This window comes from Homalodisca vitripennis, chromosome 4, assembly GCF_021130785.1.
Source record: "Homalodisca vitripennis isolate AUS2020 chromosome 4, UT_GWSS_2.1, whole genome shotgun sequence".
In the NCBI taxonomy this organism is placed as follows: domain Eukaryota; kingdom Metazoa; phylum Arthropoda; class Insecta; order Hemiptera; family Cicadellidae; genus Homalodisca; species Homalodisca vitripennis.
Window position 1 is genome coordinate 77,282,715 of NC_060210.1, and position 25,127 is coordinate 77,307,841.

The following is a 25,127-nucleotide window of genomic DNA, read 5'->3' on the forward strand; positions in this document are numbered from 1 at the left end:
TAAGAGGCTTAAAACAGTTGAGACAGCAGTCTGTGTCTGTGTACGAAGCTTAAAACAGTTGAGACAGCAGTCTGTGTCTGTGTAAGAGGCTTAAAACAGTTGAGACATCAGTCTGTGTAAGAGGCTTAAAACAGTTGAGACAGCAGTCTGTGTCTGTGTACGAAGCTTAAAACAGTTGAGACAGCAGTCTGTGTCTGTGTAAGAGGCTTAAAACAGTTGAGACATCAGTCTGTGTCTGTGTAAGAGGCTTAAAACAGTTGAGACAGCAGTCTGTGTCTGTGTACGAAGCTTAAAACAGTTGAGACAGCAGTCTGTGTCTGTGTACGAAGCTTAAAACAGTTGAGACAGCAGTCTGTGTATGTGTACGAAGCTTAAAACAGTTGAGACAGCAGTCCTGCAAGTGTCCGATACTCAGTTCAGCAAGTGTTGCTGCATTAGTAATACATAAGTTTTGTCATCAGTTGGAAAATGAGAATACGAAATGCATACAATATATCTGTGATACACACCTTTCCAGTGGGCAAAGTGTCCCGGTAGTTGCAATTCTGCTTCCGGTGGAGGTTTTAATGATTGTAAGACATCCTTGGTCTACGGGTTTATCGAATTTGGTAGAACAAGAACCTGTAATATATTTACTAGTTATTGTCTTGAACATTTTGCTCTGCTGCAAAATGCTGTTATACAAAAATCTTATACGTGTAGTCAATAACGTAATGCACAGCTCTGTACAGTTTGCTATGAAGTTACATTCAGAGAAAATAAAAAGTAATTTTTCTGTATATCGCGTTGACATATTGTCGCGACGTCCGTGTGTCTGCTCTGACACAAGATGTTGGAATAAAAGTAGGTGTCCTAATCAGTTCCGATCTGTCGATCGTGTGGAATCAGCACATCAAACAGAAGTGCGAATGTAAACCGCAACCGATGTGTCGTCGACTTGACGAAAATCGTCAGACAGAGAACTGGGTCAGTGTGGCGAGGCTGTCCTGCTTTCCCCGGGCCAGACCTTCCTCCTCTCCACCGTACTGTTCGCGGTCCTCTACACATTTCTAGCTCTTGAGTCTTACCGCTTAATATTAGAGATGCGTAACATTATTAAGTTTAGCCAGTCTCGGGTTGACCAGATTGAAATTAACATGTTCATCCATCCCAACTGGCTTAGGCTTTTACATTTATTAAATTGTGTTTTCTTATTTAAATGCTAATTGTTAAGATTTACTCTTGGTGGGTGCACGTTCTGTCGTTTTCAAATGACAGAATCCGGCAAATTGACACAACTGTTAACTTGATTAAACAGTAATGCGGGTTACAGAATACATTTACATTGGGATGCAGTGAAGTATAGCTTTGTCACTACCCTTGTTTACATATTGCACTTGAAACGATTTCTGTCACAAGTGAAACCAAACTTTGCTGCAATCTCAACTAACTGAACTCATATGATTATTAAACCTCTTACCATGAAATCGTAGTCGGATCACACAGGCCAGTTGTCTCTTGCCTTCGTGTTTCTTTGCCGACTCACACCAGCGTGTTATTTACTCTTTTAACTTGAAAAGGCTGTGGAAATACGACCGGTAAGTTTCCAGCAGTTATTTGCATCGATGATGTACACTTGATGATGTGAATTGCTCGGCCTTGGCCGTGAGTAAGCAAGCCGCTTTGGCAGTATCATTACTTCTACTGCGGCTCATTATGTAATTGCATTAGTAAGGTAATGATAACGTTGTTTGTCCTCGCTATCACTTCACAAGGTACGCGGGACCTTGGTGGGCTGTAGTTGAAGTAGTCAACACACTAACATAATATTGTTCGAAATCTGTCGCACGGCCTAAGTGGAACATTTCATTGGTTAAATAAATCAGCCGTAAACGATCAGAGAGCGACAGAGACGATGTTCGGGAGTCCACTGTCCGCCGTGACGCCGGTGACGGGTTGTGAGTGGATTAATTCATTTGTTACATCCTTGGTAGGTGATGACGTCTGAGATAGTGGATTACGACGGTGAAACCAACAAACTCTTTTTATTTACACTCTGTATGCTTATAAACGTTGTGTAGTCATTCGCTGTCGTTCATGTAGTGTGCGGTGTATCGTGTTAATCCGTTACACCCCTCTGGACTTCCAATTCATGAATCCTGGCTAAAAATTACAGATGCGGATGAAATCATCTGTTGTCATAATTACTTGTTCATTCGATCGATGAAATTTAACTAGATTTATGGTAATTAATATAGTATACATTTATGTAGAATCTGTTGGCGGAATGTACTGGAGGGGATAAGTTCCGTGAGCTCGTAAAGGCAGTCTCCGGTAATACTTATTGAGAAGAGTGTCTGAAGACCAGCTTTGACTTGTGAATTTTCTTCTCAATGTTCTTCTCAATCTTAACAGTTTTCCTCTACAGCCCAGTGTAACACTCAGGCTTCAATCTTAACAGTTTTCCTCTACAGCCCAGTGTAACACTCAGGCCTCAATCTTAACAGTTTTCCTCTACAGCACAATGTAACACTCAGGCCTCAATCTTAACAGTTTTCCTCTACAGCCCAGTGTAACACTCAGGCCTCAATCTTAACAGTTTCCTCTACAGCCCAGTGTAACACTCAGGCCTCAATCTTAACAGTTTTCCTCTACAGCACAGTGTAACACTCAGGCCTCAATCTTAACAGTTTTCCTCTACAGCCCAGTGTAACACTCAGGCCTCAATCTTAACAGTTTTCCTCTACAGCACAGTGTAACACTCAGGCCTCAATCTTAACAGTTTCCCTCTACAACCCGGTGTAACACTCAGGTTATTATAACCACAAGACGTGATAATACGTGGTACCAAATGTGATTACCGATATATTTAATCGCTACTTATGTTCCCTTACAGCAGATTCTAGCCAGCAGCCACGGTTGAAAGCACAGAGACGCTACAGCGGCTCCCAAACATCTACGGAGACGGATATGAGACAACAAAAATGTTTTATTTGTTTGAACATGTTACGCCTGTGACCAATGTTTTCTGACTAGTCTGTTTTGTCCGCAGAAGGGATGGCTAGCAACAGCACACTCGACCCGAACTTCGACTCGACCCAGTCCCTGCGACTCTAGCGACCAGTGTAGTGTCACGACCCGCGAGTGTCCAGTGTAGTGCCGTCATGTGTGTTCGGACCTGACTCCACTATTATGATATTTATACGCGCTGTTTTTTGATAACTACTGATTATAAAGGTAAGTAGTAATGTTGTATTATTGTAAAAGTTCTTTAACCAAGTTTATGTTCAATATAATATAGGACGGTGAAACTGAATATTGACGATCGAATACGAGTCCGCGCCTCTGTTGTGTCATTCGGCTTGCTGCAGACATGGGAGACCATTGCTTTAAGTTCAACCATATATTTATCATAAAGACAAACATATTACTCTAACTTAGTGCCTTCAATAGTCTTTGGCAAATTAATATACGTAACTGTCTCGTAATTGCAGTTTATAATGTGCAGGCGCTTTGAAAACTTTTATATTTTGCAGCGCCACCTCGTGGTGAGTTTTATAAATAAGTATAGCATATAAACCTTCTCCGTCGAAAAGTACATATACGAGATTCAAATTTTCATAATGATCGGTCAAATAGTGTATGGTTCTATATATATTTTAGAATATAGATATATTCTATATATATATATATATATATATATATATATATATATATATATATATAATTCTATATCTCACACCCGGCAAGTGAGAGATCCGGGTTCGACTCCCGGCGGAGCAAGTACTTTTTGCGATTCAATGTTTATTGAAATTAAATAAGGCTATTGCCATTTATAAAGTTTAACGTATATATATATATATATATATATATATATATATATATATATGACAGATACGGCCAAATACAAAATAATTGAATCGGAAAAAGTAAGCGCTCTGTGGTGTAATGGTAGCACATTCACCCGGCAAGTGAGAGATCCGGGTTCGACTCCCGGCGGAGCAAGTACTTTTTGCGATTCAATGTTTATTGAAATTAAATTATATATATATATATATATATATATATATATATATATATATATATAGGAAAAATTAAAACACAACCCTGTGAGGGTGAGTCACAACCCTATATATAGATCAATGACTCACAGGGTTGTGTTTTAATTTTTCCTATATATATATATATATATATATATATATATATATATATATATATATATATAATTTAATTTCAATAAACATATATATAGGAAAAATTAAAACACAACCCTGTGAGGGTGAGTCACAACCCTATATATAGATCAATGACTCACAGGGTTGTGTTTTAATTTTTCCTCGCGCCTCATCTAGCCCTCGGTATACGTTACGTACTGTCTGTATGTCTTGTAATGTTCTTAACTCTGTAGTTGTGATATTCCATATGTTGGCCTACACACAATTCCCAGAGAAGCAGCAAATCATTGAATAACCATGGAAATATGATACTTAGACATATTTTTAATGTACGTACTTGAATGTAATTACACTAAATCTAGGTTGACTTATTTTGATCTGTTAGGTAACGTGATTCCAGTTACCTAAAATGGTCATAAAATGGTTGATTGGTCATGGACATATGATGGTTCTCACAGTGGTTGATGTAATCACGATGTTATTTACTGAAATTGATTTTCTTGAATTCTGTTTCTTGGTAGAGATTAGTTACAAAGGAGTTGTGAATCGTTAGCTCACTAAGGGTGTTATTTCAGCAGTTCAGCTACTAGGCACTACTAACCATACAAGATATCATTACATAACTAATGTATTGGATCTAACAATCAACATCCAGCATGTAACTCTACAAGAATGGTACAGGGTGATTCTGAAGTAAGGTGCAGAGCTGTGAGAAATAGCTAAGAACATAAAAAAGAAATGAATGATAAAAAATGCGTAATTTGTGTGTCTGTCTCAGTATTTTATGCACTAGACACTATTTTATGATTTAATATAGTTTCTTTTGGCAGTTACTTTGATGATGTTTAATTTCAATTTACTACTAGCTACTGTTTGGGCATAACATCTAATCGTATTCAACAAAGATTACATGTTTTTCAACAATGATTATCAGCAGTTGAGAAAGAACTGCTGATAATGATACTGGAATGCATTTTTACCTCTATTTTAATGTGTTCATTATTTCCCTTAGTTGGGCATTCTATTTTAGAATTACACTATAAATATTTAAGTATGATTGTTCATGCGGGGTGGGAACTGTCCGATAATAATGCAATTTGTATAAGTGTAAAGAATGCTACGTCGCATTTTTAGATATCAGTTTTTGGCCTAGACAATGTTTAAGTTCTTGAAAAATTTCAGTACGTAAAAAATCAGATATTTTTGGAATCATACTGAATGTATGTCTCAAATTTCATGTAAAGTCCGTTTTCTTCATAAATCACAACTTTTGAATGTTAGAGTATATTTTTCTTCACATCGAAATGTTTAGTTTCAGTGTTTCTATACAATATCCTGGAACACAAATGTAGGTAATGATGATATTTTACTTTGAATAATTATTGAATAAACTGTGGCAAGAAATTTGTTGCCAGTTCCATTCAATCCGTAAGAAGAAAATTTTCCCAATTTTAAAATTTCTGCAAAGACAAACTAATTAATTAGTAACGCCAAAACCCTGCATTATCAATAGAGTTATAAAAGGCGAGGCGGTGATAATTGGATCCTTTATGTTCACCTCTTAGCGAGCCAAACAATAACACTCAATTAACTGATACAGATCTTCTTCATTCAACAACTCAAAATAATTTTGAAGCTCTTCCAATTATGATACCGGTAGAAAGTAATTTAACGGCGCGCCGCGCCGCCACGTTTATGAAGGAGAGATTAGCCTGTCCACTGTAAGTTGTTCTGTGATTGGCAGATAACGGTTCGTGTAATTTCTGAAGCGTTTAACGGTGATACAGTGAGACAATGGTAGCAGTGGTATCGCGCCGCCACGTTTGTGAAGGAGAGATTACCCTGTCCACTGTAAGATGTACAGTGATTGGCAGATAACGGTCCGTGTAATTTCTGAAGCGTTTAATGGCGATACAGTGAGACAATGGTGGCAGTGGTATCGCGCCGCCACGTTTGTGAAGGAGAGATTACCCTTTCCACTGTAAGTTGTACTGTGATTGGCAGATAACGGTCCGTGTAATTTCTGAAGCGTTTAATGGTGATACAGTGAGACAATGGTGGGGATGTTATCGCACCGCCATATTGGTCGTCACTGTTGTGAGATACATGTCCCATCCAGGACCCACATCCCGGGACTGTAATCAGTCAATGCCAGTCCCGGTCGACATTCGTGGTGCAGAAGTGGCACGAGCATCCTTTATACGCGAATCGCTCTCAAAATGACGCGGTGAATAAACGCGCGCGGACGTGAACACGTTGAGTGCATCAAAAGTGACGCGCCATGCATCACAACTCGCATATGGATGGTATTTGTCACGATTGCGGTCGTAAAGAAACAAATCTAGTGAAAAGTCTAAAGGGTAAGAAATGGTTTTAGTAGTTAATATAGTAGTACAGGCAGTACACAACAGCCCTATTGTATACTTCTGATATTTGAAAAGCGTATCTAGTCCCACGTTCTTACTAAACTGTATATCCTCTCCGGCCAGTTAACCCAGATCTAGATTAGCTGTAGTCAAGGTCAGACTACCGTTCATGTGAAAGCTAGTCTAGTAGGAGTAATAGAGCAGGTATACTAATCTAGGACTCACCTTATCGTCTTCATCTATGACCTCATCAAAATTTTACGTTATTACAAACTACTGTGTGAGTGTCAAATTAGTACTTTGGATTGTTGTATTACTAAGAAGAACTTTGTTTGTTCTGTAACTATTATTATTATATTGTTATTTAATGTAATATAAACTGCGATTTTTAAATGTTATGGTAATAGTTTTTAATTTACAGCGATCTTAATTTTTTTTAATCTAATAACATGTTTCAACCTTCTCATTCTTGACATCGTTTAGTCCTTTGGTAATAAATAATTATAACTAATTAATAACTAATTCTATAAATAATTGCACTGAAGTGAGCTTTGTGTGTGATCTCAATTGCCCTATTTGATGTCAACGAAGACACCTTGAAATGTGAAGGTTTCACTAAAGTGCATGAATGTGACGAAACAAAGTTACAAAAAAGTAGTGATCAAGTTTTTAAACAATGTAATGTGCGCATTTGTAAAGTCGTAAGTCTTGTACGAGCGCGCACATCGGTTAACAACGATTCATTTCTATCTCGATGTAGCTAATACGCTGTTCTTATAATGGCAACTCTCACAAAAAATGCCTCAAACTTTGAATTTATAAGTTCCTTGACAACACACTTTATTCGGACCTGGATTGGGACTCACTCTTAGATCTTCTTTGTATTAGGCTGGGCAAGTCTAGCTGTTTGAGTTGACGTAAGTATATCCAGGAAATACGGCCCCATTGGTGCAGTAAAGTCCAGTTTATTAATATAAGCTGTCCTGCCGGAGCTACACTAGGCTTCAGTTTCACTCATCTAACATTCACAGTATTGACATGGATACACAAGTGGATGGGACAGTGTGAATGTATGTATAGCCGGTACAATATTTTGGCCCTACGGGTCGTAAAGATATCTTGTACCATGCAGTGCGGCTATTTGTCAATGTAACTTAACTTACAGCAACCCACACTATATTACAGTTTGACATAGCTTACTGTCAACATCTTAACTCGGAGACATAACTGGATGGGACAGCGTGGATGTATGTGTGTGACCGCTACAGTATTCAGGCTAGAGAGACCATTAGGCCAGCCTGTGAAGTGAAGTGTAGTCGTTTGTCAATATTTACTAACCTACCGCAGCTACACTATATTACATCTTGGCTAACTTACTCTCATCTTAACACGGAGACATAACTGGATGGGACAGCGTGGATGTATGTGTGTGACCGCTACAATATTCAGGCTAGAAGGACCATAAACCCAGCCTGTGAAGTGAAGTGTAGTCGTTTGTCAATATTTACTAACCTACCGCAGCTACACTATATTACATCTTGGCTAACTTACTCTCATCTTAACACGGAGACATAACTGGATGGGACAGCGTGGATGTATGTGTGTGACCGCTACAATATTCAGGCTAGAAGGACCATAAACCCAGCCTGTGAAGTGCAGTGTAGTCGTTTGTCAATATTTACTAACCTACCGCAGCTACACTGTATTACATCTTGGCTAACTTACTCTCATCTTAACACGGAGACATAACTGGATGGGACAGCGTGGATGTATGTGTGTGACCGCTACAATATTCAGGCTAGAGAGACCATTAGGCCAGCCTGTGAAGTGAAGTGTAGTCGTTTGTCAATATTTACTAACCTACCGCAGCTACACTATATTACATCTTGGCTAACTTACTGACATCTTAACTCGGAGACATAACTGGATGGGACAGCGTGGATGTATGTGTGTGACCGCTACAGTATTCAGGCTAGAGAGACCATTAGGCCAGCGTGTGAAGTGCAGTGTAGTCGTTTGTCAATATTTACTAACCTACCGCAGCTACACTATATTACATCTTGGCTAACTTACTGACATCTTAACACGGAGACATAACTGGATGGGACAGCGTGGATGTATGTGTGTGACCGCCACAATATTCAGGCTAGAAGGACCATAAAGCTAGCCTGTGAAGTGCAGTGTAGTCGTTTGTCAATATTTACTAACCTACCGCAGCTACACTATATTACACCTTGGCTAACTTACTGACATCTTAACACGGAGACATAACTGGATGGGACAGCGTGGATGTATGTGTGTGACCGCTACAGTATTCAGGCTAGAGAGACCATTAGGCCAGCGTGTGAAGTGCAGTGTAGTCATTTGTCAATATTTACTAACCTACCGCAGCTACACTATATTACATCTTGGCTAACTTACTGACATCTTAACACGGAGACATAACTGGATGGGACAGCGTGGATGTATGTGTGTGACCGCTACAGTATTCAGTCTAGAGAGACCATTAGGCCAGCCTGTGAAGTGCAGTGTAGTCGTTTGTCAATATTTACTAACCTACCGCAGCTACACTATATTACATCTTGGCTAACTTACTGACATCTTAACACGGAGACATAACTGGATGGGACAGCGTGGATGTATGTGTGTGACCGCTACAATATTCAGGCTAGAGGGGCCATAAAGTCAGATGTGCTGTGCAGTCCAGTCGTTTGTCAATATTTACTAACTTACCGCAGCTACACTCTATTAAAGTTTGACATAGCTTATTGTCAACATCTTAACACGGAGACATAACTGAGTGGGGCAGTGTGGTTATGTGTGTGACCGCTACAATATTCAGGCCAGAGGGGCCATAAAACCAGCCTGTGCTGTGCAGCGCAGCCGTTTGTCAATATACTATGCTAGCTAGCCTGTCGCAGATACACTGTACCTCATCTCCATGATGTTTATTATTAATACAGTTCATGGCAAATACCTGTGCGATGACTAGCTCATTCCTCGATGGATCATTTACAAATGTAAAATACTAAAACTATATTTAAACAGTAATTAATATAATTTAGTAGATTGTATTTGTGTAAAATACTTTTCCTAATTTAATTAGTGAATTTAGCTTTCCAGACAGGAGTTGTTCCCTCATTCCTGAAATGGCAAAATCAACTCATATTAAAAAAATATGATTCATGTTCCATCAATAACTATCGCGGCTTGTCTCCATTTAACAAGTAAGGATGCTTGGATTTCTTAATAGTCACTACTAGCTCTCGGATGACCAGTGGCGCTTCAGTAAGGGTAAATCGACGGTAGACGCAGTCGTGAATCTAGTCAAAAAAGATGTTGAGGGATTAGAAATTAGAAACCCCCACCTTAAGTGTGTTTCTCGACTTATCCAAAGAATTTGACTGTTTTAACCATAATACACTGCTTGACAAACTAGAATCGTATGGCATTTAAGGAATGCCCCTTTCGTGGCTCAGTTCATAAGCCACAGAACCCGTGGTTAAAATATCAAAATTAACTTTTAAAACCAATAGAAATGAAGTATGGTGTTCCTCAGGGCTCTATCGTCAGTCCAATTTTTTTCTAGTCTATGTCAATGATATAGGGTCATCACTATTGCACGGGTGACTTTTGCAGTATGCTGATGACACGACTCTCTGTTTCAATGGAAAATCTATGGAAAGGCTTTTGTTGACCTGAACAACTGTGTCCACAACTTTCAAAGACTCAATCTCACAACCAACTCCTCAAAATCCAGTTTTTTGAACTTCTCTTTGCGAAGTGGAGAATCCGAGTGTGGGCTTGCCATAATGTTGGCAGACTCTGTTCTAGAAGAAAAACAATCCACTAAATTCTTGGAATACATCTTGATCGAAGGTTGACATGGAATGCTCACATCGACTCAGTTTTCACCAAATTAGCCTCAGTTATTTATGTTATGAGGTCTTTAGCCAAATACTGCTCGAGTCAGGTACTGATGACGGCATATTATGGTCTCATTTACCCTCATGTTACCTACGAATTGGTGTTGTGGGGCTCTTGTACAATTTTTGAGAGCCTTCATACTTATTCGAATCATTGCTAACGTGAATTTCAGAGTGTCGTGCCGACTAGCCTTCTAAAACTTACAACTGTTATCTCTGCCCTGTCTATACATCCTTGGAACAGTTTCAATCTGTATGTCCAAATGTGCCCTGTTACAGGGCCGTGACGTGCACAGATATAAGACAAGAGACAGAGACAACTACCGATCTTGAAGATACATAATGGTAGTTTATGAATACTTGCCTTCGGAAGCAGGTGACTAATTTTATCATCAGATTGCCAGCTTCTATTAAAAATGCATCAACGCTGAAGGCGTTAAAACCCGTCTTCAACGCTTTTAGCGTCAATATCGTTTTATAATATCGACGAGTTTTTGGCATGTAACTGGGAGGCCACCCATTTTGAAAACAGACCCTGACGTCGAAGATGGTGTAAATTGGCAAGTGCCTGGAGTGAATGAGTACAACATTTGTATGTGTGAATGTGACAACGTGGTATGATTGCAAAATTGTATATTAAATGACTGAATTTTACCATATAATTTATATTGTATACGGTAATAAACAATTTGAATTGAATTGAGCGGTATAGTGCGCGTTTAAATATAAAATAAATCAAAGGCTCTTCATTGGTTTAAGGTTTCTATAATCTAGTTTGTAATATGCATTATGATTCATAGCCTACAACTAGCCTGTAACTAAAAACTAGCTTCGCTCGCAATTTACTGCTGAATAACTGAGACATACCATAAACATATGATTTATGAATAGCTCACCATATACTACTCAATCGATCATTGGGAAGATATTCCAATCTACAGATCTGTTGAATTCTAAACAATTATTTAATTATTATTATTAATTTGGAATACTGAAATAGGTAAATTAGGAGAGTGAAACAATTTTAAAAGTACCAGTTAATTCACTCATATCTCTAAACAACATTACATTGAATAGTTTCAAACAGTTTAAGTAAGTAATAAGACAACTATTTTGGGACTCTTAAAGTAAAATAAATGTAGCTTGTTTGGTAAAAGAACTTATTATGTAACATGGCGGGGTCCTATTTAGTTTTTAAACGGAAGTAGACAAATTTTTCTGTACATAAAATATATTTTAGTGTCTATGGACAAGAAATTCGAAGGTTAAGCGAATTTGCGAGTGACTCCTATTTAAGGTTTGCGCTAGTAGGAGTACTTCTAGGTTCGGTTTGACTTTACTTCTAACGTCATACGAGTAGTTGAGTTTGCCTTGTCAACAAAAGATATACATAAGCAGATCTGAGAATCATACTTTCCAATGCATTAAATGGTTTAAATTAGTCACTAGCGCAATCTGTAGGGAAGGTTTGTCAGTAAATTCGTCTTTATTATTTGCATTACATTACTAATCAAGCACTGCGTGATTAGTATTTAAAAAAAGTTGAAATAAGAAGTGGCTATATGTAACAGACATATACATAAACATATCTTTTCCAGTCGCTCAAAAAGGTAAGGGCTGGAAAAATGTTATATGTAAACAAATGTATCAATGTCTTTCGAACTCCAGCTGAATGTGACTAAAGCTGAGTAAAACACAATTTTTGGGAATACGTTTCAATTTTTCTCTATATATGAACAATACTCAAACATCAACGAATATTTAAAAAAGCAGAATTTCCCAAACTGTTCTCGAGTTTATCTCTTAGCAACAGATCTAGCGATCATTTGGTGAGGGTAAGGAAGCCTGGAGTGGCTGGAAAAATGTCTGTTTTACCTATCTATCCGCATAACTTGAAAACGTACTGTCCTATAGGCTTGAAATCTTGTGTGTAGCTTCATTGCTATGGACGACCTGTAGAAATGAAGCTACAGGTACCATCGAGTTCGATGATAATCATACCACTACGTGGGATTTGGCTGAGCGTTACCAAACACTTTTACTTTGTCTCATGGGTAATCGTGATGGCAACGAGAAAATCGCACAATAAATAATTTTGTATACACAATGTTATGTCGACACATCGAAAGACACAGGGATAAAAACTAAGAAGCTTAAAATAGGTGATAGCGATAAATCGTCACTGAATTTCTAGCATATCGCTAGCGACGAAATGCTAGAGCATTGTTAAATTTCTTGCAAATACTGCTAGTGACGATAAAACGTCATCGTTGCACTTGGCGTAAGGGTTAAATACAATACTACAGTGTAGTCTATTTGGTTTGAAAATAGATTAGATAATCGGATATTTCGATCGGGAAAACCGAGAATTTGAAAAGAGGTTCTGAGTGGCCACCCTGAGTGTTAATAATAATGTTAATCTTATTAAAGTTTTTTTGTTTAATTTAGACAGCAAAGTCGTCGCCTGTACTGATACATGCCGACTACGGGGCTCTGCCCCACGGGGTTCCGAAGTTACAATATTAATCTTTATGTGAGTATTTTTCATCTAACCGATTTAATATCACCTTATATCTGTATGATGGTTTACACTCGCGTGTAAAAAAGAAAGAATATGTAGGGCGTTTGGTCTCTTTGAAATTCACCGCACGTCCACAAGCGATACGTGGACAGTGGGTGTACGATCCAACTCGCAAAACTCCATCAACTCTAGTGGGCGTCTTTGTACAGAAAACAGTTATGAACATTGCACATACATACGTTAATATTTTACAAGGTTCAGCTTGCTAATATGAAATTATAATAATTTATTTGGTTTGTAAACGGTAGACATAAATTTTATTTATTAATAAATGCAATATTTGGAATTTTCACCACTACAAGGGAAAGCGCAGTTTGTATTCAGTCTTGAGTTCACGCGTTTTCTATTTTACAATCTCTTTCGTAGGAGCCGCTGAAAAAGCCAAGGTTTAAAAGAGCTCTTCGGATGTTTTACTGATCTCTTGTATTATTAATATTATTATTATACGAAGTTGTGTTTGATTGGTAGTCTGTTCAGTTGTAACGAAATGTAGAACTGTTCAGATAGGGCCATTACATTTAAAAGGATTTTCTGATGCAGGCTGCATTGTGGTCTTATCTAGAAAGTGTTCTGTTGTTTGTCTTCATCTTAATAATACTATTATTAAATTTGTTGTTGACCATTTCACAACTGATCCATGTCTAAGGTGGGACTCAATAAATACTGTGAATGTAGCGGTTCTAGCCACATCTCTTTTACCAATTTGTTTAGTTAGTCGTCGTCCATAGCTGAGATAAGGACTTTACTGGTTGTCAAAATTTGTGCTTGTGAGATTTCCAGTAATTCTCAGACAAGTATATTGCTATTGCTGAAGTTGTAATTACTATCTCTGTAAGTCCACTATATCGTTTAGAAATGTAAGCAGCTCTAAATTTAGTTTTTCGAGGAAGTGAAGATTAACCGTTGTGTCTTCCTAAAGTTTAATATCAGATCATTTTTATTCCGATTGCAGAGTTGCTTTGCAAATTTCAAAAACAATGTCAAGTTGTTCATTATTTTTATCAATAAGAATATGATCAGTTTCATCTGCATTTAATACAACTTTGCTGTGTTCCTGTCCCTCCAGGTATTGGCGTAAAGCTCTAGTTCAAGGATATATTCCTAGACACATTTTACTTTGTGAAGATTTCAGTAGTTCGCGGATGTGACCTATCATCTGCTAATGATTAGGGTGTCCGTTTTCCTAAGCTAGTCCTAAGCAATTCAAGGCTATATGAAAGTCGAGAAGAATTTTCTTGTAGTTCACAAATCTTCTTCCATTTTATTAATGATAGATTCAAATAGATGCAGAATTTTCGATCCTAATACTCTTGTGGACTTCCAATGAATTGCTATGTCATTGGGGTTAACGATCCATGTTTTCCTCCTAAGAATTCTTTTCAATATGTCTTGTTCAATATAAAGATCTTAGAGGAAGTGGAAACGATTGAAATGGGACCGTAGTTGTGTGGTGCATATGAACGGCCGTTTTTATATTTCTGATGTAGGTTTTAAACAGTTTCGAATATTACTTGGGAAAGAGATTCTAAATTTAGTTGAGCTTGTAAGTGGAATGGTCATCTAGTTTTGCAGTATTATATTTACTGTAGTTGGGATAATAATAATGTTTACTCTAAAGATTTATGTTTTAATGCATAATATTTGATTTACTGGATTAGAGATTGGAATTGATTGTTTGTTATTTTATGGGGGTTGTGAATGTCAAACAATCTAATATTTGTACATTTGATTATTACAATATTCTTATTAAAATGTCAACTATACCTTGTCCAAGACATTGTAGGCCCTGCAGGATTACACGTTCTCGCGCATGCGTACCCAGTCCACGGCTCTATTCCCGATGTGCATTGACCGATTTTGTTAATTTTAATCTTATTCAGTTAATTTCATTACATGTGTAATTATTATACCAAAATAAAGAATATTAGATGTACCTATAGAATAATAAAGTTAATATTTGAATTAAGTCTGGATAAAAATCATCAACCAATATTTTAACGTACCTATCACATTTATAACTCAGTGTTTATTTATTTTTGTGGGGGTCACATGTTTCATCAAACTATTCCAAAACATTAAACAATATATAACAAATTAATTTTCTAGACTCAGACCAGGCAGACAAGTAGAATTGCGGTCAGTTGTAGTGTGTGTGTGCGTGCGTGTGAGTGTAGTAATGTGTAGATTATAATCCATCACGGGCCAAGTTCCTCCAGAATGAGTATAGTTTAATGTCCATATACGAAGTGCGACACTAAAGTAACGAGACTGATGTGAAAAAATTGTGCTTATCGTTATAGTCAAGTTTAGTGTTGTGTCCTTCAAAGTAGTTACCTTCTGATTGCACACACTTTTTCCAGCGCTTCTGCCATTGATGGTAACATTTCTGGAACTCATATTCTGTAATATCCTCCAAGACCCTCGTCACAGCTTTTTGGACATCTTGTGTTGAAAATGGTTTCCCTTCACCGCCGTATTGACTTTTGAAATAGAAAAAAGTCGCACGGAGCGATATCTGGTGAATAAGGTGGCTGTGGTAGTACTGGCATTTGTTTTGAGGTTAAAAATTGCACACTATGGGATGGGGCAGTATCGTGATGCAGAGTCCAATTATCAACAATGTTAGCACTGCCACCCCTCCTCGCGGGTTAGCAATATTGTCGGCCTCGCTCAGTGGAGAAGGGCGTGAGTATTGGTAGAGCGCCAGGACAACCAAGTTCTTGCGCAGTGACAGAGGACTACTAAGATTGACGGATACCCAGATGGTTACGGTTTGCTCGGTAATAAGGGCGCCACCTTGTTGATGGGGTGTGATAGTCGCAGGTCTCCAACAAGGAACAGTTTCCTGCCCTCAGGTATGCTCAATCGAGACCACTACCATGCACGCAAGAACTATTAGGTTTACGACACTAAGCCTTAGGTACTTAAATTAGCCATAGATTTCGGTTGATTATTTTCTAATAGTAAGTTGCAAGGTCTCTAATTAAATATCAGGCAATTAGAAATTAAAACCAATATTTCACATATTTCATTCTGTATTGCCTATTTCTCTCACAGTGCTAAGGTCTTAAACTAAATAAACAAATATTTATTTAACTTAACTTAAACTTAACTCGTTGGCCAATTGAAATAAAAATACGAAAAATTATTACGGTAGGAGCGCTCCGATTACTAATACAAAATTACAGTGGCCAAAATCATGATGACCATATTCCTGAACTACAAAATTACAAAACAATAATTCACATGAATACATAATGGCTAGACATTAAATTAAAGTTGAGTCCCATTTGTCAAAGTTCGGAACTGGATCCACCCTGATGCAGTTATTCAGGCCTAGTCCGATAGGTAGAGGCTCCACAATGACATTGACGGAGTTAGTCCGACCTCCCAGGGGAGCACGATGGAATAAGTAGTGTAAAGTCTACTCACCAACTGGGCGGACCCAAAACACACACACGAGCCGTCGATTGTATCGTCCGTGCAATCCAATATTGAAACTTTAATTTCATAAAGTCAGTTTTATTCATTTTCTGCGGCTCATTGAAATCAGTAAACACTACTTATAATCAATCATGAAAACAATGTCAAACTTAACTTAAAAGAAACCAGCTGACTAAAACAGCAACATCTGTCACTATTGTTGGTGTGTCTAACATACTCGTATTTAGCTTACAGCGGCCAGTAAAATGTAAAGAAACGTTTAATGTATAAACATAAGTACATTAAAAAAGCGCAGAATCTGCCAATTACAATGATATACAATATTGGTCTTAAACACAAAGCATAATTATTCTGACACAGAAAAATTAATTACGTTTGTTCTTACTTAAACTAATTAATTACAATAATTATAGTAAAGTGTATTGAAGTATTAACATAATGCATTAATGTATGCACTTTCACGGCAATGGTAGGTATAAATTTCATGACAACTGCCTTTACATTATTCTGAGTAAAACTAAATAATATACAAACATTAGGACATAAAGTTACCGATTCAATTATTTATAGAACAGTTAACAAGTTTAGTAAGGAAATTTATGAGAGACGATGCAATTGTTACGAGATAATATCTCGGCCTAATTATGTACAATTTACAGAAACAATTTGTGGTTACAGTATTTGACACTATGAACACGTATTTACAACTATTTATCTCCGTGAACTATTAAAAGACTAGATTAGTATTAATTTATTACAGATAACGCATTAATTTCCTACGTTTATCGACAGGACTTGACAATCTTACTACGAGGCCCAAGGCTTAGTTTACCGTAGATATTTAATTCTGTAAAGACAAAATTATTATACTGAAATTTTACTAACTGACATACGCAAGCGACAAAATATCAATGGCATGGTAATGGCTCACCTTAGCCTAACTCCTTTATTTGAACAGCTGATTGGCGTCTAATCAGTGACCGTTCTGTTATTGCAGCAACAATGAATGCGCGCTTCTTCATTTGGATGTAAAATTTCGTTATGTAGAGTGATCAGTTCTACATAACAATTGCTCAGGTAAAACAGAAAAGTACACGTCGCAGCAAGGACACGGAAGAACTCTCTTACAAAGTTATTACTAGACGAACCGTTTATCGATTGATGTTCAGTTCTTCTGCGATCATTTTCACGGACAATCTTCGATCAGATCGTACGAGTTCACGTACCCTGGTCAAGTTGACATCCGCCCGTGAGGTTGATGATGGTCGTCCACTGCGGTGTTCATCTTCATAATTCGTTCTGCCTTACTAAACCTTTTATGCCAACGAAAAAACTTGACATAAACTCCTCTCCAAAAGCCTGTCTGAAGCTTGCCATAAGTTTTCATTGCGTTTTTACCCAATGTAACGCAAAAGGAAATGGCATTCCATTGCGCAATAATGTGCGGTTCTATTGTCGGGACGAGAGACACAAACATGTGTTAACTTATTACAGCGAAACTTAAAACTGAGCAGTTGTATCGATGTGCCGCTTGGACTAGAAACAGCTTATAGATCAAGGTCAAAGATATTGTACCTATGCAAGCCTGCAGGGTTGCCACGTCTTGCAAAGAAAATCGGTCTCTTTACTTTATTGTCGGACCTCGTAGGTTGGTCTATATTTTTCAATGATTTCAAATGTTTTTATTAAAACAGCTTCCGAAGAATGTAGAGATCGTAGTAAGTCTCTTTGTATAGTATGTAATGATTTTCAATTTATTCAGAATACAGCATTTTACTTGTTGGTAGACCGACAGATTGATGGGGAGGAAGTGCTGTTTGTGTGTGACTGTAAAATTGACAATGTGGTGTTGGCTGGCGTACGGTAGTGGGAGTGGTTTGATGTGATGATGGTGTGGTGGGAGGGGGGTAGGGCTGGAGTGGGTGAGGCCAGATGTTGTCTCTGATTCTGATTCACTTCGTGGTTATTGCACTGTACCACACAAACACACGCACACACACACACACACACACACACACACACACACACACACACACACACACACACACACACACACACACACACACACACACACACACACACACACACACACACACACACACACACCATGGCAGGCTTGCTGTATAACTCCTGACTTTTATAATCAACCGTAGCTACAATCTGCTGATGAGCTGGGAGTGTTAGTCTGGAAACACCATTGCAGCCTGTCCTGTTCGTTTTAATTCCTGTTATTTGCTTTCACCGTTCTCTTAAATAACTTACTTAATCACGTACAGAGTTGTGAACATTTATAAAACTCATACATAGGCAAATTATAGATTATGATACAGTGAAGTCGAATGAGGAAATCAACGCACTAATATAAAAAACAGTGATAAAACGTCCATAACATTAGTTTTGTTCAGCAATTACAAGTTGATTTATAAAATTACACTTCGTTATAACATTTTGAACTTATATCATTTACTGATGATAAAGTATTAGTAGTTACTTCTAGTTGTTACTTGTTAGGGATTTAATATGGGACATTCCATGATAAATGGTATATCATGGTTACACAACTACACAAGGCTTTATTAGTTTCCGATGTTCATGAATAATCTTCAAAGGTATGTTCTCGAATAGTTGTGAACCATCAGATTGGGATGTAATAAGGCATAATTTAATACATAAATAATTAGAAGTCATTTTCCCTATGATAATTTTGAAATTGAAGTAGGTATATTTTGAAGTATCATGTATTATTTTAGTGTTCATGCAAATGCCAAAACAATCGTACCTAGTAACTTTTGCATGATAAAAGCTTAAAAATCAAAACTGTTATATACAATTTACAATTAGGTGGAATTCCTAAAAGGTCTGCCTGCTTTGAATGTCACCCTCAATTGTGAAACCAGAATGCTACTTGGTTGTACCCTAAGTAAACCTGATATAATAGAGTGTAAGTCTTTGCTTTCCACTCTCGGTTTATTATATTAAGATACTATTTTCTTGGTGCAAAGTAGGTATTAAATCAATTATATCTCTTAATCAGTAGTGTATCCCTCATCAGTGCAAAACACTCTCACTGTCCCCTTGATGGTTATCTCAATGCACAAAACTTTCCTTTTGTGTCTGGTGCATTTTGCTATGTAATTCCATTTGGAATGGTCACTAGCTCATTGTGCTCAGGAGTTTTCTCAATTCGTAATCATAAAGTGAATTGCGGCTTGTTTGATTTATGTTACCCGTCTATTTTTTATTCCTTCAGTTACTGTAAAAACTCTGTCGCAATATCAAAGGAACCCAATTTCAAATACCTTACACACACATACTGAATGTTGTTCATTCCTATTCATAGAGAACTTATTTAGATTATTATGAATATTTAAAAACAAACAAAAAAAAACAGCCAAATTAGTCCTGCCCTTACCAAGTGCTGCGCTAACACAGTGAAGGAGCAGAAATTCATTTGTATTTGTATAAATCATGCTGATTTATGTTTTTAACATTGTAACATTTTTTATTTATGAGAAAAGAGTGTAGGGCTTTGTCCTAAAAAGTCCTTTGTGCCTCCTTGAACCCTCAAGTCTGAGGCTTCTGTGAAAGCTATTTAGATTTGTGGGCTACTGTTCTCTAATGTTCTTTGGGCTCAACAGATAGCTGGTAGTAATCTTTTCCTGATTTTTCAAATAACAGGCCAGTTCAGCCATATATGCTCTGTTAATTCTTCTATCACAGAATCATCAGTCTGGCTTAAATCCACCTTCATCAGATGTTTTCGAAGAGGACCATGTTCTTTTAGCATCCCACGTACTAGTCAAATGCCCTCTTTGCCTAAATCTGGGAATCTGGTGCAACCTTTAGTATATGGTGAGTTAAAAATGTTTGATTACCTGAGTCATGGGTTTGATCCTCTTTTCACAGGCTTTTACAAGGGTCTTAATGTAGGAGAAGATTACTCCACAGCCCGGCTCTGTCCCTACCATAAGGCTTTCATAGTCTAAACTTTCGAGTTTAAGACTAAAGTTTCAACTCTGTCAACTGGAAAATGAAGATGTTGACATTGACCGTGTAAAACTAAGAACTAAAATTGTCACATAATTTTAATGTATGGTAATGACAATGACAACTAATTTTATATTGGTAGAAACTGAGTGAAGACTTGTTCGTCCATAACTTAGTGCCTTTAATACATTTTCCCTGCATTACATTGGTAGGATAATAAAGTTTTCATTTTTCAAGTAAAATCGTACAACCAAAATTGCTGGAGTCATATAAAGAAATGATCTGTTGGGGTACAGTGCACAAAGTCAGAGATAACCTTGATGACACTGAAATGGAAATTCAGCTTTGTGATGTGAACTCGAATATTGCTTTGCCTCAGTTGTTTGATATTTATGGCACCAAAGGCCACAATACAGATGAGGGTCAGTTGACTGAGACCACTGTATAAGTGAAATTCAGACTGCCATTGTATAAAATCCTTCACTTTATAAAATATCATCACTGTAAGAAATGTTAATTCATGAATTAAGATTTGAGTGCAGGGAAATAAATATACATTAGTCACTGTAATATAATAATTTCTTCTTATTAAAGTATTTATGTAAAGCAATTTTTATATTAACCTATACAAAATGCTATTCATTGGTAATGGCATCACTTGGCAACTGCTTAACCTTGAAGTTGGAGATATATACAAATATTCTGCAGTTCCTACTGAAACAAGACAAGAGAATCAATTCTTTGTTTGAAGGTTATTTTTGACGATGGAAGGATTGTGAAGGGAACAGGACTTTTCCGGAAATTTGCCATCGTTCAGTGAAACAAGAAATCAGTAACACTACGTTTCGAGATCTGCAATCTGATCTCTTCTTCAGATATAGAACTAACCTAATACATAATTACAAACTAGGTTAACAACGCTTTGGTACGATTTGTTTATTTTAACCTAGTTTGTAATTATGTATTAGGTTAGTTCTTTACCTGAAGAAGAGATCAGATTGCAGATCTCGAAACGTAGTGTTACTGATTTCTTGTTTCACTGAACAATGGCAAATGTCCGGAAAAATCCTGTTCCCTTCACAAGACAAGAGGTTATAATTTATTGAAAATAGAAATGACAATAGTATTTATAACTTTTACTAATTATATGGTGTCTGTGATGAATTCTATTTGAACATTATTTGAAAACTATTTCTGAATATTATTTAACCTTTGTTACTAAATTAAGTTTGTGAAATGTGCATATAACATAGTTGAAATTGAGTTTCTATTTGGTATTTTGGCTTGGGATATTTCCAGTAACTGAAAGAATAGAACCAGGTGGCCAGACACTAACCAGGCTTAATGAGTCTTCATTTCTACAACTTGAGGAAATTTCCGCCCAGGGCAAGCCTGTCACAATTACAAATAAACTGAAAAAGTAATGCACAGATACAAAGTGGAATTCTATTTTTGCACTCAGAAAACCATCGATGGGGCAGCAAGTTCATTTTGCTTTCATTAGAGATATAATGCTGATTAGGTATATAAGATTGATTCAATTCCTAGACTGAACTAAGGAAGTAGAATATAGTAAATAGAGATTGAAAAGCATGGATGTACAGAGTGTTGTAACGGGTACAAGGTACTCATACTTTCCAAGAACTAAAGCCAACAGTACAAACAAGGACAGTGAGCTCGGTGGAATACAAAGCAGGTAGATGTGTCTTTTTAGGTATTTAACCTGACTAAATATTATGGAAGTGATGGTTTTGATGATTTTACTTCTATAATGTAAAACCTATTTTGTACAATTGTGTTGAAATTGTGCATGAACCTGAAGTAATATGTACTTCAAATATACCTACTTCCATTTCAGCTCTATTTATAACATAGTGCTCTCACTAAAAATGCTATGGACTTCAACTTTAGGAATTTTTCTAAGTCCCCTCTGGCCTAAAATAATTTAATTGCTATTAAAATTGATTGATCTTTTCAATAATGTTGCATAGAAATTCAAGGTATTGAATTTAAACTATTTTACTTTAAATTTCAGGGCTCTGAAACACTATCCTACACACTGTTGTTCCAATTATTATAAAGTGGATCTGGGGGAGGGAATATTTTCGAATGATTTTTGTGTCAGGAGTGCTTGGTCTACTATTTAAAAAGGCTAGCCTATGATGTCTCTGTTATTCATAGGATATTGCATGGGAAGCTGTGGGTAAGAGCTAGTAATAGTTATTAAAAGTAGAAAATATGTATTATTTATTTCTATTTCTATTGAGTTTCAAACGTACAATTTTGAATAAAAATCAATGCAAATGCTTAACTTTTATATGGTTTAAAACAACATTAAAACTTGTTGCAATAATGTGTTATATCGGGTAATATCAGTTTTAGTCACAAAGCAAACTGCAATACATTGTTTAATACAACTAGTTTGGTTAATGCATATGTTTATTAATCACTGAAAGATATTCAGAGTTTTTCTAATGGTTATTCAGGTTCTATTAGCTCCATGATTCACCTGTTAGGTTTTCCAGCCTCAGGTCTCCACTAGTGATTCCTACCAGCCTCAGTGTAACCCTTTCTTCTGCTTATCTCTTAGTATCCACAGCGACTGTCTCAGATCTCTTTGGTCTTAGGGTTCTTTTTTCTTGAAGATTGCCTCGCTTTTAGGCCTCTGTCCTCAATAAATTTCTGGTTACTGTGATAAAAAGTCATACATCTTTTTACAAAATAAAACAAGTCATAGGTTCTCATAGCCTCCAGTTTCCACCAGTCTGTGAAATTATATTGACCTGTTTCAGACTCCTCTACCGGAGAATCTCACTGACTTCTAAGCTCTTAGCTCAATTATCTCATATAGGTGCATAATATTGGACATGTGGTATTAATTTGTTCTTCATTAGGAATACCTGGGTTGTATAAAATGTAGACAACTATGTATTGTTACAGAGAGGAGGCTGTGATGATGAACGACTCCAGCCTAAGCCATTCGCGGGCGTCATCATGCTCCAAGCTACCACACTCTCACTCCACCCCAGTGGGGGTCGATGGAGGAGTGGTCGGTTGCTCCCGCACTCCCCCAACAACACCCAAGAAAGGGGGCAAGATGCTGGCTATCAGGGTGCAGATGCTGGATGATTCCATTACAATGTTCCAAGTCCAGGTCAGTACTAATTTTATGATTCAATGAAGAAAATATTATAGCAAAATGAGAAGATCAGTTAAAAATATCAAATTTCTAGACGATAATATAAAACTTGAGGATATTTATGAGCAAGAGAAAAAAAGTTCTCTTGCTTTACAAAGACTATTTTGTAGGGCAGAAATATATACATTTGGTAAGTAAAAACAACGTATTTCATTTTTTTTTTTTTTAATTTTCCAGGTTTTATAACAGATAGCAAAATGAAATTATATTGTTTTATTACACCTACAGCAGTTTCAGTCAGTGAAAGCAAAACACTGAAACCACTGACACCAAGTAAGGCTAATGAGAACATTATAATAACATTATGTAATGTCTGATTAGTAAAACTAATAGTGTTGATGAGAAATCCAGTTTTCACCCTTTCAAATGAGGCTGTGAAAAAGTAACTTTTTATCCAAAGACAGATCCAGAACTTTTGTGTAATTTAAATATTTAATTCAAGATCTTCTAAAAACCGTAATTGATTGTGTTTTCTTTGCCTAGTATGAAGTATAAAAAAAATTTATCAAATTTATATTCAGCATGTAATTATTACAATTAGGGCATTGAGATTAATATTTGCATCTTTTCAGTTGATAATAATAAAATCATGATAGAAAAAATTTGCTTCCATAGTAACATTAAATAGAAAACATAATTATTAACTATTTCCGTGGAAACCGGGTGTCTTACCTTAAAAAGACTTGAGCTGGTCAGTTGTTTTTAAGTGTCTTCTGCTTCTACAAAAAAAAGCGCCAACTTAAAGGCAACTGCAAAGAAAGGGCTTCAAATAAGTTCAGAAGACAACGTAAAGAGGGTTTCGTCTTCTCATAGTAGCACAGTCTGTCTCCAACTACCAAGAAGTTCCTTAGTGCAAGAGGAGTTTGCAACAAACCCAAGGCAACCAAGGTTTTTACAAAGTTACCTTATTTTCAGAAGTCAGTTCCTCTTCTATTCGAAGGAGGTTAATAACCCAGAGAGGAAGGCTTCGAGGACAAAACCCCTCAGACAGTTTTCTTTGGTCCAATTCCAAAAAAAAGTCCAAAAAGACCTTTCTGCCTGGAAGAAGTTACCTCTTTGGGAGGAAAGAAACTCCTAGGCTTGTTAGATTCAGATTCTTCTTCTTTGCCTCAACTCAAAAAGAAAGGCACCCTGTAAAGTTATATACAGGGTGGATTGCAGGAGGATTGTTGAAACTTTTTGAATCCTGATGATCCTGTTTAGAATCATCTGCAACCAATCAGCCACTGAATATACTTCTTCAATGTGTGGTGTTGTGTTCGATTAATAATCCAGGGAGCGGTGCTGAATCTACAAAACAGATAGGATGCTACACTACGTCGCGTTGGTCGGAGCGGCCGTATACGGGGGGGAAACACTTCGATACTCCCCCCTACCACCTACCTTTTTCTGCACCAACACTAGTGGAGACTACAGAAAATTGTGAATATTTAAGAGCACATTATATTTAAATATATTTAATTAATTAAT

At 36.9% G+C, this 25,127-nt stretch overlaps 1 protein-coding gene across 4 annotated transcripts in view; it reads left to right on the top strand.

Annotated features, from left to right (window-relative positions):
- The window catches only part of LOC124359566 (FERM, ARHGEF and pleckstrin domain-containing protein 1-like), a 171,631-nt gene that overhangs the window by 53,554 nt on the left and 92,950 nt on the right, over positions 1–25,127 (top strand). For all 4 annotated transcript variants that reach the window (XM_046812425.1, XM_046812427.1, XM_046812428.1 and 1 more), the window contains exons 2-3: positions 3,032–3,216; positions 23,399–23,612. In XM_046812425.1, the coding sequence (XP_046668381.1) occupies positions 23,412–23,612 (201 nt within the window). In that variant the 5' untranslated portion in view covers positions 3,032–3,216; positions 23,399–23,411. The remainder of the gene's footprint in view (positions 1–3,031; positions 3,217–23,398; positions 23,613–25,127) is intronic.